General features: G+C 43.1%; 1 protein-coding gene across 1 annotated transcript in view; it reads left to right on the forward strand.

Annotated features, from left to right (window-relative positions):
• Window positions 1-5,386, forward strand: part of LOC106565962 (forkhead box protein J3) — a 164,104-nt gene extending 158,718 nt beyond the window's left edge. The window contains exons 7-12 of the mRNA XM_014133654.3: window positions 136-310; window positions 2,292-2,732; window positions 3,061-3,162; window positions 3,841-4,035; window positions 4,702-4,800; window positions 5,027-5,386. Coding sequence (XP_013989129.1) covers window positions 136-310; window positions 2,292-2,732; window positions 3,061-3,162; window positions 3,841-4,035; window positions 4,702-4,800; window positions 5,027-5,139 — 1,125 coding nt within the window. The 3' untranslated portion in view covers window positions 5,140-5,386. The remainder of the gene's footprint in view (window positions 1-135; window positions 311-2,291; window positions 2,733-3,060; window positions 3,163-3,840; window positions 4,036-4,701; window positions 4,801-5,026) is intronic.
• The last annotated feature ends 13,471 nt before the right edge of the window (window positions 5,387-18,857 follow it).

Below are 18,857 nucleotides of genomic sequence, written 5' to 3' on the forward strand. Positions count from 1 at the left end.
CTAGGTTGTACTGCATGACAGAACACAGCCGTCAGTGTTAGGTGTTGAGTAGATGTAATTCACTGCTCCAAGATCTCTAATTATCTCTCCTCTATTTCTACTCCTCTCCTTCTCTCTCTCCTCCTCCATCCCCAGGTGACTAACCACCCAGAGCCGGTGTCTCAGTCGATGAGCCTCCAGCAGCCCCTCCAGCCCCAGTACAACATGCCAGAGAGGGACAAGCAGCTCCTCTTCTCCGACTTTGAAGATCTCAGTGCCTCCTTCCGCAGCCTTTACAAGTCTGTCTTTGGGCAGTCCTTCAGCCAACAGGGTGAGTGCTCATCAAGAGGGCAGGATGATGCATCCCGGGTAGTAGGGCTGGGCGATATGGCCAAAATCTCATATCCTGATATAGGTCATTTCATATCCTGATAATGATACAAATCACAATATAGCACCTGTTTGTTTTTTATATAGTTTATATAAAATGACCACATGTAAAGGCCTATTTCTTATTACATTTTGAATTAAACTCAACAAATCAAAGCTACTTACTCATATTTTGTTATTTCTACTTTTTCTACTTTACAATAGATGTACTATTGTAAAGTGGTTGTTCCACTGGATATCATAAGGTGAATGCACCAATTTGTAAGTCGCTCTGGATAAGAGCGTCTGCTAAATGACGTAAATGTAAATGTTTATTTAGAACCTTTGTGCAAATTTTCAATTGTGGAATTGACGCTTTGTCGAAGGAGAGTGGAATTGGTGCGAATTAGGTTTAGTGATTTCAATGAGTTATCTAATAGACAGTAACCGTAGTGCAAATGTATGGGTGTTTTCATGGTCTACTGTGTGCTAAAGCCACGTGCAAAAGCCTCTGGCCTCATTCCCAATGCTAAACATAAAAGAGAGTCGGCAAGTTCATAGCAGAATAATGCAGTGGACTTTATTCATTATATGGGATGAAACATGTTAATCCTTACTCTGCCTGTAATCTAGTATATCTTTAGGATGATATATATACATGCATACATACATGCATGCATACATACATACATACATGCATACATACATACATACATACATACATACATACATACATACATACATACATACATACATACATACATACACACTTCGTATGATTGCAGCATCAAACCTGCTTTTGCCATAATGATGAAGTTCATAATGATAAAGGCCTATTATTGCACAGAGTCAGATCAAGTGTGGCTCTCCAAAACATGGCAGCCCTTTAGAACGGAATGCTTTTTGTTTGTCATCTGATTGACTGATGAACAAAAAGCACTTGACAAGTGGGTTATGGGCAAAAGCAGACAATACTTTTCCTTGTATAACCTACTTTCCCAAATCTAATGCATTTCATGCTAATGTTTTCAGTGTTCCTCTCCTTTAATCTATCATCTAAGTTTCATTAGTTTAAAGTTGTTCCCTTTTTATGTGCATAAAAGTGAAATCTCTTAGTCAGACAAGCCCTTGCAATTAAAAAGTGTAAATAAACGAGCGAGAGGATTTCACACAATGGTGCTGTAGACAGTGAGCTAATTCACCGGCTTTGATAATAGGTAATGAGCTCGCGTTATTATTCTGGGGCTGCGCGCTAATTGCTTTCTGTATTTCCCTGGTTGGACAATGGGCTTTCTGTGCCGATAAGAGATCCACCTTTGTCACCGCTGCAGTAAGTGTTCTGGGGCAGTGGCGAGGGGCTGGAGTCAACTCTAAAAGCACTCCAGTGAAGTAGGTTTACTGTGGCAAAGCTGGTAGCCTAGCGGTTAGCCTAGTGGTTAAGAGCGTTGGGCCAGTAATGGAAGTGTAGCTGGTTCAATACCCCAAGCCGACTAGGTCAAAAATATGCCGATGTGCCTTTGAGCAAGGCACTTTAACTGTAAGTGCTGCCGTAAGTCGTGCCGATAAGAGATCCACCTCTTCAGGAAGTGTTCTGAGGCAGTGGCGAAGGCAACTCTAAATGACTAACGTGTAAATGGACAGGCCCCTTAAGAACCGCTCCCCTAAACGATTGCTGTTGGGTGTGCAGATGTTCGGGCTCCAGTTTAGAAAACAGTGCTGCTGCACAATGGCAAATGTGAAAAGAAACACAGGGTGCAGAAGAAAGGCTCAGACTCTCTAGTGCTGCTGAGACATTCCTTTAGCTCGTTCAAAATGGCAGCTGTTTAGTCTCATTGTAACATCAGTTTATTTTACATTGCATGTTTATATCAAATAGTGATTCAATTCTCTAAGCAGAGAGCAATAATAATGACTGTTTTGTGTGTGTGTATATGGACTTCCAGGTTTGATGGGCATGCCAACAGAATCGTCCCAACAGACCCACACCTCCTGCTCCTATCAGCACTCCCCCAGTGGCACCATCAGCACCCAGAACAGCCTGGCAAACAACCACTCCAGTAGCGGTGGCCAGGTGCCTCTGTCCCACCCTCCCCAGCTCCCCGTCCAGAACGCCCACCCGGGCCATGGCTCGCCCCACACACAGCACATCTCCCAGCACGGCCCACACAACCAACACGCCCAACACACCCAGCACCAACACCCACAGCACCCCCATCACCCTGCACACTCCCAGCATGGTCCGCACCAAACGCAGCACACCCAGCAGCAGCACACCCAGCACCCCTCCCAACACGCACAGCACACCCAGCACCCCTCCCAGCAGCAGCATCAGACTCTGGCTCACCAGCCCCATCCTGCCCAGCAACAGATGGCCTGCAACACGGGTAAGACCTGCCGCTCTCTTCTCACACACATTCAGATACACTCAGGGATAACCCTCCTAGACACAGCTGGACATTTGTTCTGTATAAGTACCAAGACCTGCTTTGGGACAACGGACAGTAAATCACCATCTGATTTCTGCTGTTTGCTGTAATGAGAACAAAGCAAATGCTGCATCCATACAGCAGACAGTACCTCTGGAGCACAGCAACCTTTTCAGAGGGAACTGGCTCCTACCAGTGGCCAAAGTAGAGTACCGTTGCAGGAAATGTGGAGACTTATGGACTCCTCCAGCCTCTAAAAACCAGTCTGTGCTCCGTCTGTTTACAGGTCTGCCCTCTGACTGGTATCCAAATCTGGACGCACTGAAAGAGAGCTGCCGTATTGCCAGCAGTTATAACTGGGCTGACGTCGACCTCTCACCTTTTCAAGGTGTGGCCATGAAGGATTATGTAAATGCAGTTGCATTGACACATCCAATTTCAGCCTGAAATAGGATAACTATACAGGCTGCTTATTTTTCAATGTGTTAGGCCTGCGTTTAATACCGTTTTCTTACTGTCTACCTGTATTCTTTTCACTGACATTTTAAAAGCTGTTTATTGTGTTTACAAGAGTCATTTTATCCTAATTATTTCATGGCTGATTGCCCATGATGAGCACCATTAGACACATTGGAGTTCTCTATTTTTGTTGGTGTGCTGACGTGTTGCCAATCAACAGTTGAATTTGAAGGAGCTCTGCAATTAAAGAACACTGCCTTCAAGTTTAATTACCAAACAGTGTAGCTCAGCAGGTCACAGAGTTGATCCAATTACACTATACAATTGCAAGGTAGGCGGTTTTAATTATCACCGATAAAGTTTACTTATGTAATTAAAGCATTTTAAATGTTTTAACATAGATAAACGTATCTACACCCACTTTTCACATTTATGGGGTGTGGATGATTTGACCGGAGATTTTTATGACTAACTTGTCGTTGAGACATTTCTCTGCAGTGGCTAGCAGCTAGTACTACTGAAAGGTTTGGACTGGTGAGCCGCTGAGGCGGCTGTACATTGCTGTTGTTTTCCTTGGCTGATGATATGTATGTTTGACCCTGTGCAGGACTGAAGGAGAGCATGAGACTAGCAGAGCAGAACAACTGGGCCCTGGAGCCCACACAGATTGCAGATCTCTGCTCATCTATCAACCAGTTCTTCGCCCGCACCGGCGTCATTCAGCCACAGGGGGCAGTGCAGCCCGTACCCGTATGCCATGGCTCCATGCACCCCAACAAGCCCAGCCAGCACATGGCCACAGGTGGGTGACTCCTCACCTCTAACCTGCATCCCAACTAACATTATTATTGCATTTAAAACTACAGATCACTGGACATTGGTGGCATTTTCCTTTATGTAAATGTACACTGAGTGTACAAAACATTAGGAACACCTTCCTAATATTGAGTTGCACCCCCTTTTGCCCTCAGAACAGCCTCAATTTGCAATTTGTTGGGGCATGGACTACAAGGTGTTGAAAGCGTTCCACAGGGCTGCTGGCCCATGTTGACTCCAATGCCTCCCACAGTTGTGTCAAGTTGGCTGGTTGTCCTTTGGGTGGTGGACCATTATTGATACACAGGAAACTGTTGAGTTAAAAATCCAGAAGTTTTGCAGTTCTTGACACAAACTGGACCTACTACCATACCCCGTTCAAAGGCACTTAAATATTTTGTCTTGCCCGTTCACCCTCTGAATGACACGCATACACGTCTCAAGGTCTAAACATCCTTGTTTAACCTGTCTCCTCCCCTTCATCTACACTGATTGAAGTCGTCAGTCAGTCTGTCGTGGAATGTGCAGGTGTTCTTAATGTTTTGTCCACTCAGTGTATATTGCAATAATGCTGCGGACCAGGTGGCTTGTTTTAGCTAGCGCATATATTATTTTGGGATTGCGATATTTGAGTTTGTCTTTCTCTCCACAGGAAATCTCTACATGGACTCAAGACAGAGCATGTCTATGATGGGCCCCCCAGGCTACCCCCACATGCCCCCAATGAGCAGCGCAGGTCCCACAATGACAGGTACAGAACAGCGGCAGCACCTATACAATACAAGTACTCACTAAACTAGGTCTCAGTCAAGGAGATGGTCTCTACGGTACAGTCCGAGTATTCATCAAACCTATCCTTCCACATTCTACAAGCACTTTTCCCATTCAACTACACATTTAACCAATGAAGCTTGCACAGTGCATGTGTGTCTTTGTGTGTATGTACTATGCCCAACTCCCCTGCTCTCTTCTCTTAGGACACCATGCGCAGATGAACCAGCAGCACATGATCTCTCCCAGAAACTTCCAGATGCACCGCATGCCAGCTGATGACATCCAGGATGACTTTGACTGGGACTCCATTGTCTAATGTTAGATGTTCTGCCCCTAACGAGGAACGGTCAGGTGGTGCAGAGCAGGTGGAAGTAGGAGGAAGAAGCCAGGCCGAGCTGTACGCTCTAGCGAGGAGACTGACTGTTGCTGGTGGGATACAGAACAGAAGAGCAGGTGTCGTTTTGGGAGGATAGAGGAAGAGACTTCAGAGTGCTGCCATTTTTACAAACAAAATGAAACATACAAAATAAATGTTACTTTGAAGACAATCATATTTACTAGGACATGTTTAAGTGGTGGCTTATGTGCTTGTCTTGATCAGGCAAGTAGCACACGTTCATGTCCAAACACATCCTCCATCCTCTCCCATCCCTCTCCATCCCTCTCCCATCCCTCTCCATCCCTCTCCCATCCCTCTCCCATCCCTCTCCATCCCTCTCCCATCCCTCTCCATCCCTCTCCCATCCCTCTCCCATCCCTCTCCATCCCTCTCCCATCCCTCTCCCATCCCTCTCCATCCCTCTCCCATCCCTCTCCATCCCCCTCCCATCCCTCTCCCATCCCTCTCCCATCCCTCTCCATCCCTCTCCCATCCCTCTCCCATCCCTCTCCCATCCCTCTCCATCCCTCTCCCATCCCTCTCCCATCCCCTCCCATCCCTCTCCCATCCCTCTCCCATCCCTCTCCATCCCTCTCCCATCCCTCTCCCATCCCTCTCCCATCCCTCTCCCATCCCTCTCCATCCCTCTCCCATCCCTCTCCCATCCCTCTCCATCCCTCTCCCATCCCTCTCCCATCCCTCTCCCATCCCTCTCCCATCCCTCTCCCATCCCTCTCCCATCCCTCTCCCATCCCTCTCCATCCCTCTCCCATCCCTCTCCATCCCTCTCCCATCCCTCTCCATCCCTCTCCATCCCTCTCCATCCCTCTCCATCCCTCTCCCATCCCTCTCCATCCCTCTCCATCCCTCTCCATCCCTCTCCCATCCCTCTCCATCCCTCTCCCATCCCTCTCCATCCCTCTCCCATCCCTCTCCATCCCTTTCCATCCCTCTCCATCCCTCTCCATCCCTCTCCCATCCCTCTCCATCCCTCTCCATCCCTTTCCATCCCTCTCCATCCCTCTCCATCCCTCTCCATCCCTCTCCCATCCCTCTCCCATCCCTCTCCCATCCCTCTCCCATCCCTCTCCCATCCCCCTCCCATCCCTCTCCCATCCCTCTCCCATCCCTCTCCCATCCCTCTCCCATCCCTCTCCCATCCCTCTCCCATCCCTCTCCCATCCCTCTCCCATCCCCCTCCCATCCCTCTCCATCCCTCTCCCATCCCTCTCCCATCCCTCTCCCATCCCTCTCCCATCCCTCTCCATCCCTCTCCCATCCCTCTCCCATCCCTCTCCCATCCCTCTCCCATCCCTCTCCCATCCCTCTCCCATCCCTCTCCATCCCTCTCCATCCCTCTCCCATCCCTCTCCATCCCTCTCCCATCCCTCTCCCATCCCTCTCCCATCCCTCTCCCATCCCTCTCCATCCCCTCCCATCCCCCTCCCATCCCTCTCCCATCCCCTCCCATCCCCTCCCATCCCCCTCCATCCCTCTCCCATCCCTCTCCCATCCCTCTCCCATCCCTCTCCATCCCTCTCCCATCCCTCTCCCATCCCCTCCCATCCCTCTCCCATCCCTCTCCCATCCCTCTCCCATCCCCCTCTCCATCCCTCTCCCATCCCTCTCCCATCCCCTCCCATCCCCTCCCATCCCTCTCCCATCCCTCTCCCATCCCTCTCCCATCCCCTCCCATCCCCCTCCCATCCCCCTCCCAGCCAGCAGGTTTCCAAAGTTCCCCCAGCTCCCTCCGTAACTGTTGTGTGATTTGAGCGACTTGTTCCGCTTGTTATCCTTCTCGTGTTGACTTTAGGCCTCAGCTGCCTCTTGGATGAGTTTGTCTCTATTCGTTTTTATTATTTTATGGAAAACGCAGGCCGCCTGTGGTGCTTGTTGGTCAGACGATGGATCCCCTATAGTGGGTTTATTGGTAGGAAGGTTAGGGTCCCCTATAGTGGGTTTATTGGTAGGAAGGTTAGGATCCCCTATAGTGGGTTTATTGGTAGGAAGGTTAGGATCCCCTATAGTGGGTTTATTGGTAGGAAGGTTAGGATCCCCTATAGTGGGTTTATTGGTAGGAAGGTTAGGATCCCCTATAGTGGGTTTATTGGTAGGAAGGTTAGGATCCCCTATAGTGGGTTTATTGGTAGGAAGGTTAGGGTCCCCTATAGTGGGTTTATTGGTAGGAAGGTTAGGATCCCCTATAGTGGGTTTATTGGTAGGAAGGTTAGGATCCCCTATAGTGGGTTTATTGGTAGGAAGGTTAGGATCCCCTATAGTGGGTTTATTGGTAGGAAGGTTAGGATCCCCTATAGTGGGTTTATTGGTAGGAAGGTTAGGCTCCCCTATAGTGGGTTTATTGGTAGGAAGGTTAGGATCCCCTATAGTGGGTTTATTGGTAGGAAGGTTAGGGTCCCCTATAGTGGGTTTATTGGTAGGAAGGTTAGGATCCCCTATAGTGGGTTTATTGGTAGGAAGGTTTACAATAACTGAGGTTATGTTTTCAACAGGCTTCACATGAAGAACACATCTGGCCCATTAAAAAAAAAGAAGCTAATTGTGTACATTCAGAAACATTACCGGCAGTATTTGTTGTGGTTTTGTGTCTATTCTGTCAACATTGTCATACCTTTATCTCCAATACTCCAACAAGACTGAAACTGGTCGATGAATTCCAGACCTCATCACCTCCCCCCCTCCTTTGTCTGGCTTTTTTTTCCTTTGGCAAAATAATAATTAGACTGCAAGTAGTCTCATTGTCAATCACTACATCCTTCCACTGGTCCCGCAATCAATGAGATTGATTATAATTTCCCCGTACTAGTGTATTAAGGGAATAGTTTGTAGTTAATACACAAAATGAATGAGTACAAGTATACGCCTGTAGGTGTCTATTCATCTATTAAACTCAGTGTACATGCAGCACAACGAACTGTAGGATATTTTCCTATTATCTTCTGATGCAGGAAATGTACTGATTTAACTCAATTACTACAAGCAATAGGAATGTTCTTCATTCAGATGCTATACGTCTGAAGTCATCAGAATTGATCTCCCAAATATCTTCTTGGTTGTGACCGTCAGACTTACACTGCAAGGCAGAAAATATGCTGAAAAACGATATAAAAAGGGAACGAGGTGTGTTTGCCCTAAAATTACAATCATCTGCATATGCTATCAACGAGCACAAAACAGATGCAGAAAAAAGAGATGAAAGCAAGGGTTCAAAGCAGATGTGCATTTTGCAGGCAGGGTTTCTTATGTTGAGAAATGAGCTCTATCTGATCAACAGGCAAGTGGAGATGGAGGATGGGAGACTAGAGGTGCTGGAAACACTCCTGTCCTCTCTGTCCCTCTTTGGCGCGTTAATCAGTCTGGCCCTGAACCCTCATCATGGTGCTGCGTTGAACCTATATGGGAGCTTTGTTTGGGTAGAGCACAGTTCATCTTCCCTTTTTCATTTGTTCCTCCACTATTGGCCCCTTAGATAAACTAAATCTCTGGCTGGATTTTGTTTTACTCCATTTCTGAAAATGTTTAGTTTTTTTAAAAGAACTAAAATCATGACATTGTTTTGTAATATCACATAAACACCGCTGGGCCCAGACACCAATATGTCTCTTGTGACAGTGTACATGTGTAGATACTGAACCGCCATTGTCCTTTTGAAACAGGAGGCAGAAGACAAGAAGGGAAGCTTGGCTGGAACTAGTGCTAGCTCTTCTCACAGCTAGTTATACTGCCAGGCATATCTGCAAGGTTTCACAGATCTTTTAGCAGCCAGTTCTTTAATACTGCACATTGTTATGATCTTAAATGGTTTTTTCTTTCTTTTCCTCCATCTTTTTCCTTTTCTTTTACCTGTACCGGATTTTCGGTTAGATTCCCAAATGTTCATTGTATTTGAAAGCATTGTGTGTGGCTGATTGTCTTACCTGTGGATACCCATTGAGTGTTTAGGCTTTGTTTAATGGCCAAAATCAGTCAGTCAGTTAGTCAGTCAGCCATTTAAAGCACAGTCTGATTGCTCATTCAGTTAAAAAGCCAAGATCACTTAAGATAGTCAACCATTGAGCGCTTCATTAGTGAAGGAGGACTACTTTATGGAGAAGAGATCAGTGTAGCGATTTTGAATTGACCATTTGATTGCTAGTTGAAGTCAGCGTGGGTGCTGCAGACTCTGGGACTGACCTTAGGAATGGGTGTTTAGAGGGACACGATGAGAATGTGGATATAAAAGTGATAGGGAAGTCTTGGCAGCCCATGGTTTTGTATGTTGCATTTCATCACTGGTAATGATGAAGGCACTAATGAAAAACTCCCGGACAGCCGTAGGGTATGTAGTAAATCCACCCCCACAGCTCAGAGGAGATGGGATGGGCTGGAAAGAGCTCATGGATGTGATCAGAGGTAAAGAGGAAGGGAAAGACAATGACTGGATCACCCTCTTAACTGTGTGTGTGCTTGTGTGCTTGTGTGTCTGTGTGCGAGTGAGTACATTTTGTTTAAAAAGACAATACATTTTTTTAAATACTGCTGGAGATGTACCTGCCAGAGAGATTACGATGATATGAAAAAAGAAAATAAGCCGAACAAGGCTTGTTACATTACGGAGAAAACTGCCAAGAAGTACTGCTGATTGAGGCCTATTTTATTCAGTGCTGGTGTGTTGTTGTGCTTCTTGTAAATAAATGTCTTTTCAATCATCCCTTTTTCCTCTGGGGGCGGGGCATCAAGGCAAGGGGTTGGTCTTACTCATGAAAGAGGGAAAAGAATAGAGTATTTTGTTATTGTCCAATCAGAGGGTGAGACCGTATGTGTATATATCTATATTGTATATATGTGATGAAAATGTGTTGGCTTTTTGTGACACTACCTTTTACCTGTACTATGGTTCTACATTCAGTGTTTCAGTGTTGATAATATATATTTTTATGTTTTTTTGATTTTGTCTTTGTCATTTCTTGTATTTGTTTTCTTTTTCTCCTTTTTGTCCTCTTGGTTATTGCACGGTTTATTACTTTTGCTGTCCAATGAGGTGATACAGCTACTCTTTGTATTGGTTTAGTGCTGTAAAATAACTTGTTATTAGAGTTGTCGATACCACCCCCATCCCCAATATGCATGAATGGCACTTAAACAAATAAAATGTTCACTTCACTGTGGAATGGTTGTGCGTTTATCATATTTTTTTATGTATTTGAATTAGTTACATGAAGAAACTTGTGAATTATTTCATATTTTGAACATAAGATGTAGCTGTTACTCGCATCACCGTTACAGAACATGAGTTTTGCAGTATGTTTAGACCATACTAGTTGTGGGTAGGGGAATTTCTATATACACTGTTAAAATTGCAGCAATTATGACAAATCAGAGCCAAACTGAAAGGTTAGTGTTGAATATAACAGGTAGTAGAGCCCACCTGGCAGTAGTGCAGCTCCTTGCTCACAACCTCAAACATTTACCTAAAATAGTTTTTGGTAAATATTTGTGTTTTCACTCATTCCACTTAGTTCTGTGCACTCAATGTTTAAAATGTCTCTAATTCTGAAGGTTTTCCAGGATCATACATTAGTACTAGCATTACAGTACTAGTTCATACTGGAACTCTTTCTTCCATGTCAATGACAGGCTCCATATGTTGTTTTCCACACGTTCCTGGACTAGAATAGTCTCCCAGGAAGGTTACAGTCAGCAATCATAGGTTTATCAAGACATGCATGTCCTTTTCCCCGCCCAGCTCCCGGAGACCCTCCCCTAGCCCCTACACGTCAAGCCCCCACATTCACACTCCATGACACACACGACTTCATGCTTATTTTGGAATTCTACTCTATCTCTGGTCCAAGCTGGTAGAAGTGAGTAACTGACTGAAGAGCCTCCACTGCTGTCAGGGAAGGTAGTGTGGGGGAGCTTAGCTGTGCTGCAGCTCCTTTAGACTCAGCTAGGGGCGTTGGTCTAGTTACTGTAAGAGAGGACATCAGGAAGACAGTCATGAGAATTCCTCTGATGCTGCTTCTGCTGGCACTGGCAGTACAGCTATGTTCTGCACCGCCAGCTGCTGACTGACATTTACTCCTGAGGTTCTGACCTGTTGCACCCTCTACAACCACTGATTATTATTTGACCCTGCTGGTCATCTATGAACGTTTGAACATCTTGGCCATGTACTGTTATAATCTCCATCCACCACAGCCAGAAGAGGACTGGCCACCCCTCAGAGCCTGGTTCCTCTCTAGGTTTCTTCCTAGGTTCCTTCCCTTTCTAGGGAGTTTTTCCTAGCCACTGTGCTTCTACATCTGCATTGCTTGCTGTTTGGGGTTTTAGGCTGGGTTTCTGTATAACACTTTGTCATCGGCTGATGTAAAAAGGGCTTTATGAATACATTTGATTGATTGAACAAGTAAATAAGCCACTGCTCTACATTTTTGGGGCTCCAAAGTGGCACAGCGGTCTAAGGCACTACATCTCAGTGCTAGAGGCGTCACTACAGACACCCTGGTTCGAATCCAGGCTGTATCACAACTGGCCGTGATTGGGAGTCCCATAGGGCGGGGCACAATTGGCCCAGCGTCGTCCTGGTTTGGCCTGTGTAGGCCATCATTGTAAATAAAAATGTGTTCTTCACCAACTTACCTAGTTAAATAAAGGTTAATGTATTTTAATTTTTTGAAGTGTTAAATCAACTAATCAATCACTCTAACCTATGTCCCAGATGTAGGATCTTAATTTGACCCTATATTGTCACAGCAAATGAATCCTGCAGCAACAGGATTTTAATGTTTAGTCCATAATGTTCCTTGATCGGTGGTTAGGCTATTAGCTGGCCAAAAGTAGGCTACATAAAGTGTTCAACTGTTAATATAACTGTGTTTGTGGGGGTTTTCAGTGAATGTATGTAAATCAGCAGGCTCATCTGCATTTCCTGCAACTCTCAGCAACAAAAGGGATCAAATTAGGATTCTATATCTGTATGTCCTGAGCTTTGATTTGAAACACCCTTTTTGTAATTTAGTGAATTCAGTCAATTTGTTTAGTTAGTTATAATGTATTCAATTGAGACTTGGTTATGTTTATTTATAGTAACCTTTACGGATTATATCTCAGACCTCTTTGACTCTGGTGTGTATTTTAATTTGATCAGAACCATATGGAACAGGTTTCTTTTAGGTATGCTAAATATTTGTACCGGGCCACATTGGACTGTGCTGTTTAGGGTGTCATCAGAACTGCTATACATGGCAGGGCCATGGTTAACTCCTTACTTAATTGTGAACGCAAATGAAAGCTCTTTATGTTGAAATGTAATATGGGGAGGGGAGCCGTCTGCCCTGCCTTGGTGGTACATGTTATGTAATACTGCCAGGTGGAGTGTCTGATGCTCTAGTCTTGATGGTTGGTAGCAGAAATACCCCTAGCTGTATAGAATGAAAGTATGTAAGCTATTTAGGAGTTAACACTACACTCTACTCCACACTCCTCCCATTTCCCCTGCATTGAGGGAAGCTAATCCTACGTCCACACCATACTCTAATCTGTGTTTGGACAGCATGGGGACAAACACTAAGAATAATTACTTTCTTTATGCTGAAATATACAGATAACTGACAAAATAAAGGAAACACTTGAGTAAATGAGAGATACAAAGTATATTGAAAGCAGGTACTTCCACACGCAATTAGCATCCTATCATGCTTAGGGTGATGTATAAAAATGTTGGCTACCATGGCTAGAAGAAGAGATCTCAGTGAATTTGAAAGAAGGGTCTCAAACAAGGATATGGGGTTTAAAGTGTGTGTGTGTGGGTCAGTCCCCAGATCTAAACACAATTTAACACTTATGGGAAATTCTGGAGTGTGCGCCTGAGACAGCGTTTTCCACAACCACCAACAAAACACCAAAAGATAGGATTTCTTGTGGAAGAATGGTGTTGCATCACTCCAATAGAGTTCCAAACACTAAGACGCTTAATGTTGAAGTTTCCTTTATTTTGCCGCCATGTACATGTTATTTTCACTTATTAATCTCCTGAACCTATTGGAAAGGCCAAACCAAAGAATTTGCTATTTTGTTATCACTGAAGTCAAGACAGAGGTAGCTGAGGCTATTAACCCCCCTTATTCCCCCTGTAGAACCTGTTCCAGTTGTCCCAGATGAACCTGCCCCTGAAGAACTTGCCGCAGTAGAACCTCTTACAGTTGTCCCAGAGGAACTTGCCTCTGGAGAACCTGACCGTGAGGAACCTGCTGCTGAAGGACCTGCCATCACCCCTGAGGAATCTGTCCCAGTAGTCCTTGTACCTGACCTAGTTGCCCCTGTAGAACATTACCAAGAGGAACCAGCCCCAGTAAAATATGTTCCTGAAGAAGCTGCACCAGAGGACACCATCCTGATAGCTCCAGTGGAAGCTGCACTAAAGCAAGCAGAAGAAGCTGCCCCAGCAGAAGCTGGCCTGATTGTTCTAATTGAAGCAGATGTACACATTAAGTATGTAAGTACCCCACAAGATACACTTCATTTTCCAGCTTAATATTGTGTAACACGTAGTAATTCCATTGTACTTTTGTAGATAGTACACGTACTCTGTGGTGTACTAGTGTGTTTATCCTCCCACTTGAGGATGACCCAAGTCAGTGAGGTTGACCTACATCTTATCTATTTTTGTAAACTCAACCAAGTGCTAGCAACGACATTGAGTGAACATTTTGAAGAGTGTACATTCAAAGGTAGGTAATTAGAGCCTATGTAATCCCGGGACACCCAGCATATCTGTCCACAAGAGATTCCAACCTTGTGATAGTTATTACTGAATCGGATGCAGCTGAGTAGCAACTAAACTAGCCCATTTGTAACAAGCATTGTAACAAGCCTTCATTGTTACACCTCTGTAATTACAGACTGCAATTACCACCAATTACATGTTATTACAGTATAATTATGTATTGCAATTAGTTACAAAACTTGATACAGTGTAAATATATATATATATAACTATGTCATAAGAACCCCTTAAAATGATGTGCTACCGTAAAATCTTGTCTATGAATCTAAGCACAACTACTTTTGCACTTGTCTTCAAGTTCCAATTCAATTGTAAAAGGCAAGCTATTGAATAAATAATCACTGACTGGTGTTCTTTTGAACCTATCTCCTGTGGTCTATTCACCATACTGAATAAACCACATAAACAACATCATACTACACATATTCAGTCAGAGGCAAGGCTGGATTTGTAAGGTACATCAATACCTCAAGTTTTTTTTACAAGAGAGGACGGTCCTGTGTCACCCACACAGAGGCATGTTGCAGGAACAGTATGCGCACTGCTCAGTGCTCACACATCCGATATTAATGTTGATGAGAGAACGGGATGTTCTATATGAGACCCTTTAAAGAGCTCCTATGGCCAAGCTGTATACATGTGTGCATGAGGGTCAATGATGGACGTCCTGAGTGGGAAAGCATGAGAAGTTGCTGTCAAGGGGGGAATGCCCCTCTCAGAGCTGGAGTGCTGCTGACAGCTGAGTCGAGGAGCCAGGGAGGATGACCTGGGAGTTGAGGAGGGTGAAGTCTTGTGGAAGATGGGAGGAGTCAGCTCTGGTAGAAGGGTGTTTTATTACACTGACTTCAGTGAAATTGGGGAAGCAGTTGAAACAAAAGCTTTACAAACCAACCACTACCTGGGTCTTCCTCAAAATTAGTCCCTTTTGCGTCCCTTTGATATTTAAGTAGAAATTGTTCACTAATATTGGATTTGAAAATCCTTTTTCTGGCCTTTTGTTGTGGGAAACTGAGTGTGTCGAGCATAACACGTCAACCCTGTTATTATAGATAGACAGGCTAGAAATGTTTTAACAACAAAACATTTTTTGTGAAGCCTGCATTCAATTGTCCCTTCCTGTTGCACCCAACAAGCATCCCTTCCCCCTGTTACGACCAACCCTGTTACTTTTTGGCACTTAATTAGGCACTTTCTATAGTCTTTTTTTTTTTTTTTACCTCTTGAGATTGAAACACATTTTTTTATTAAGTTGAACATGTGCTCATCATGACAGGATGTTAAAATTTGGTGATTTATTTTTTTCAAAAGTCATTTTGATACATGAATCTCAGTATAATATATTAACAATGCCCGAGGTTTGCTATTGAATTCTTAAATCCGTTATCCAACAACATGAATGAGAGACACTTATTGGTCAGGTTGACAATTATACCATGGATAATGAACTGTATACTCTTGGGCTTGAGACTTGGTAAACATTTATTGGAATGACTGTGTGCTCTTCTGTTGGGAGATAGAAAGGGGGGTTAAATAATCACCTACATTGTGTGGGAACAGCCTCCTCTGCTGGCCACTAACATGTTTGGAACGGAACTTTGACAAGGACCGTTTTGCAGGGTTACTCTGTAGCAGTAGCACATTTGAAATGTATTTCATCATTTAAAAAAATGATACCATGTGATTAAATCAATGTGTTTTTAAGAGAACTTCCATTCATAGTCTGAAGGGAAAATCTGTTAGCGTGAGCCAGCATCAGGATTCACAGGAAGGCCAAAAAGATCATCAAGGACATAAACCTCCCGAGCCACAGCCTGTTCACCCCGCTATCATCCAGAAGGCGAGGTCAGTACAGGTGCATCAAAGCGGGGACCAAGAGACTGAAAAACAGCTTTGATCTCAAGGCTATCAGACTGTTAAACAGACATCACTATACGTAACCCTGCACCCTAGAGGCTGCTGCCCTACATACATAGACTTGAAATCACTGGCCACTTTAATAATGTTTAAATAATGTTTACATACTGCTTTACTCATCTCATATGTATATACTGTACTGTATTTTAGTCAATGCCCCTCCGACATTGCTCTATCTAATATTTATATATTTCTTAATTCCATTCTTTTACTTTTAGATGTGTGTGTATTATTGTGAATTGTTAGATACTACTGCACAGCATTTCGCTACACCCGCAATAACATTTGCTAAATATGTGTATGTGACCAATACAATGTTATTTGATTCTTGATGCCATAATATGCCACTGTTACCTTGAGCATGGCACTTGACCCAATAACAGCTCTAGGGGTGCTGCACCGCACGCTGCCAGGGTTCCCATGTGTGTGTTGGATTGAGCAAAAAACATCTCTGTAAGAAAATGGACAATAAATTCTTGTAATTCATGTAATAGTCTTTCATGCTTTATTTTCAAGTACAAAGTAATACTCCTGGAACTAAATACAAAAAAATACTATAAGGATTTTTAACCTACATACTTCCACATCCTGAGTGTAAGAAATTAAAGGATATATGTAATCAAATGATTATGTGTACATTTTTTAGATACCAACTATCAATGTTATTTGCCTGATGATAACATAACAGTTAAACATTTATGTGGCATGGGCCGAATAAAAATGTGATTGATTAGTGGACATCAATTTCTTGTAGTACTGTATCTAAATGCCATTGAATATTCCATTTAATAATGATGTGAGACATGAAAAGACCATCGGTAAACAATTTGACAATTGAGGTTAGGCTACTGGCTACTGGGTGGCTTGGGCGTACATGCTTGAAAACAATTATTCATCTAATACATTTTTCAAGAGAAGTCTGTTGTCCATTCTGCACAGAGTCCTTGCAAAAATCTTTAAAAAGACGAATTGAACATTGCCCCATCGATAGTTGCACGAGCCGCCTTCCTCTCGCTGCTCCGCAACCCTAATGAATAGTTAGTCATTGGAAAGCCTTTCGACTCAAGCCTCCATCCTCCATTTTCAGCAGATTGAAAGCAGGTAAATACAAATCAGTGCTGATCAAACTAAAACAGGTAAGTGCACAAATATGTCAACACGGGTATCCCAATCAAACCGGTTGGCGTGTAAGTGGCTACATTGGAAACCCAGAGACACTCAGTCGATGGTTGCATCGGTTTGGAATAGGCTACCATTCCAATGGTCGATGTACAAGGATAACAATAAAATGCATTTTGTAAAATAATTTGGCTATGATGTTCTATCAAACATCTGGCGCAACTTTTCGGTCAAGCCATTGGATTCACAATCTGAAAGAAATATAAGTGATACCCTCTAGCTATTTGTTTGTAGAACTTGCTTGAGAAGCACATGATTTATTTGTTATTTTATGTAAGATTACTGGTAAATCTAGGCAATAGCCTAATAAAGGCAGCATTATAATATATGATAGATTATTAAAAGGCAATGTTTTTAGCAACATATTTTGTGTTGGATTGTTTTCAGACAATTTGCTAATAAATAGCCATATAAAAAAAGTCATGCCTAATTATATTTCAGGCCATCTCAAGGCCATCAGACAGTTAAATAGCCATCACTAGCACATTAGAGGTTGCTGCCTATATACATAGATTTGAAATCACTGGCCACTAATAAATGGAACACTAGTCACTTTAATAATGTTTACATATTTTGCATTACTCATCTCATATGTATATACTGTATTCTATTCTACTGTATCTTACTCTATGCCGCTCGGACATTTATATATTCTTAATTCCTTTACTTAGATTTGTGTGTATTGGGTATATGTTGTGAAATGATTAGATATTACTGCACTGTCGGAGCATAAGCATTCCCCTACACCCGCAATAACATCTGATAAACACGTGTATGTGACCAATAACATCTGATAAACACGTGTATGTGACCAATAACATCTGATAAACACGTGTATGTGACCAATAACATCTGATAAACACGTGTATGTGACCAATAACTTCTGATAAACACGTGTATGTGACCAATAACATCTGATAAACACGTGTATGTGACCAATAACATCTGATAAACACGTGTATGTGACCAATAACATCTGATAAACACGTGTATGTGACCAATAACATCTGATAAACACGTGTATGTGACCAATAACATCTGATAAACACGTGTATGTGACCAATAACATCTGATAAACACGTGTATGTGACCAATAACATCTGATAAACACGTGTATGTGACCAATAACATCTGATAAACACGTGTATGTGACCAATAACATCTGATAAACACGTGTATGTGACCAATAACATCTGATAAACACGTGTATGTGACCAATAACATCTGATAAACACGTGTATGTGACCAATAACATCTGATAAACACGTGTATGTGACCAATAACATCTGATAAACACGTGTATGTGACCAATAACATCTGATAAACACGTGTATGTGACCAATAACATCTGATAAACACGTGTATGTGACCAATAACATCTGATAAACACGTGTATGTGACCAATAACATCTGATAAACACGTGTATGTGACCAATAACATCTGATAAACACGTGTATGTGACCAATAACATCTGATAAACACGTGTATGTGACCAATAAAATTTGATTGGATTCATTTGTTTTTTATTTTTAATACATTTTGTAAAATTTTACAAATATTTTATTTTTCTTTGTCATTATGGGGTATTGTGTGCCGATTTGATGAGGGGGAAAACCCATTTAATCCATTTTAGAATAAGGCTAACAAAATGTAATGTCACAAAATCTGGAAAAAGTCTAGGGGTGTGAAAACTCTCCAAATGTAGGCCTAATTGATTTGTTCATGGAAAGTTCTGGATCAGTAATGGTTTACCGATAGGTAGTAGGCTAGTCTCTT

This window comes from Salmo salar, chromosome 12, assembly GCF_965601325.2.
Source record: "Salmo salar chromosome 12, fSalSal1, whole genome shotgun sequence".
Classification (NCBI taxonomy): Eukaryota; Metazoa; Chordata; class Actinopteri; order Salmoniformes; family Salmonidae; genus Salmo; species Salmo salar.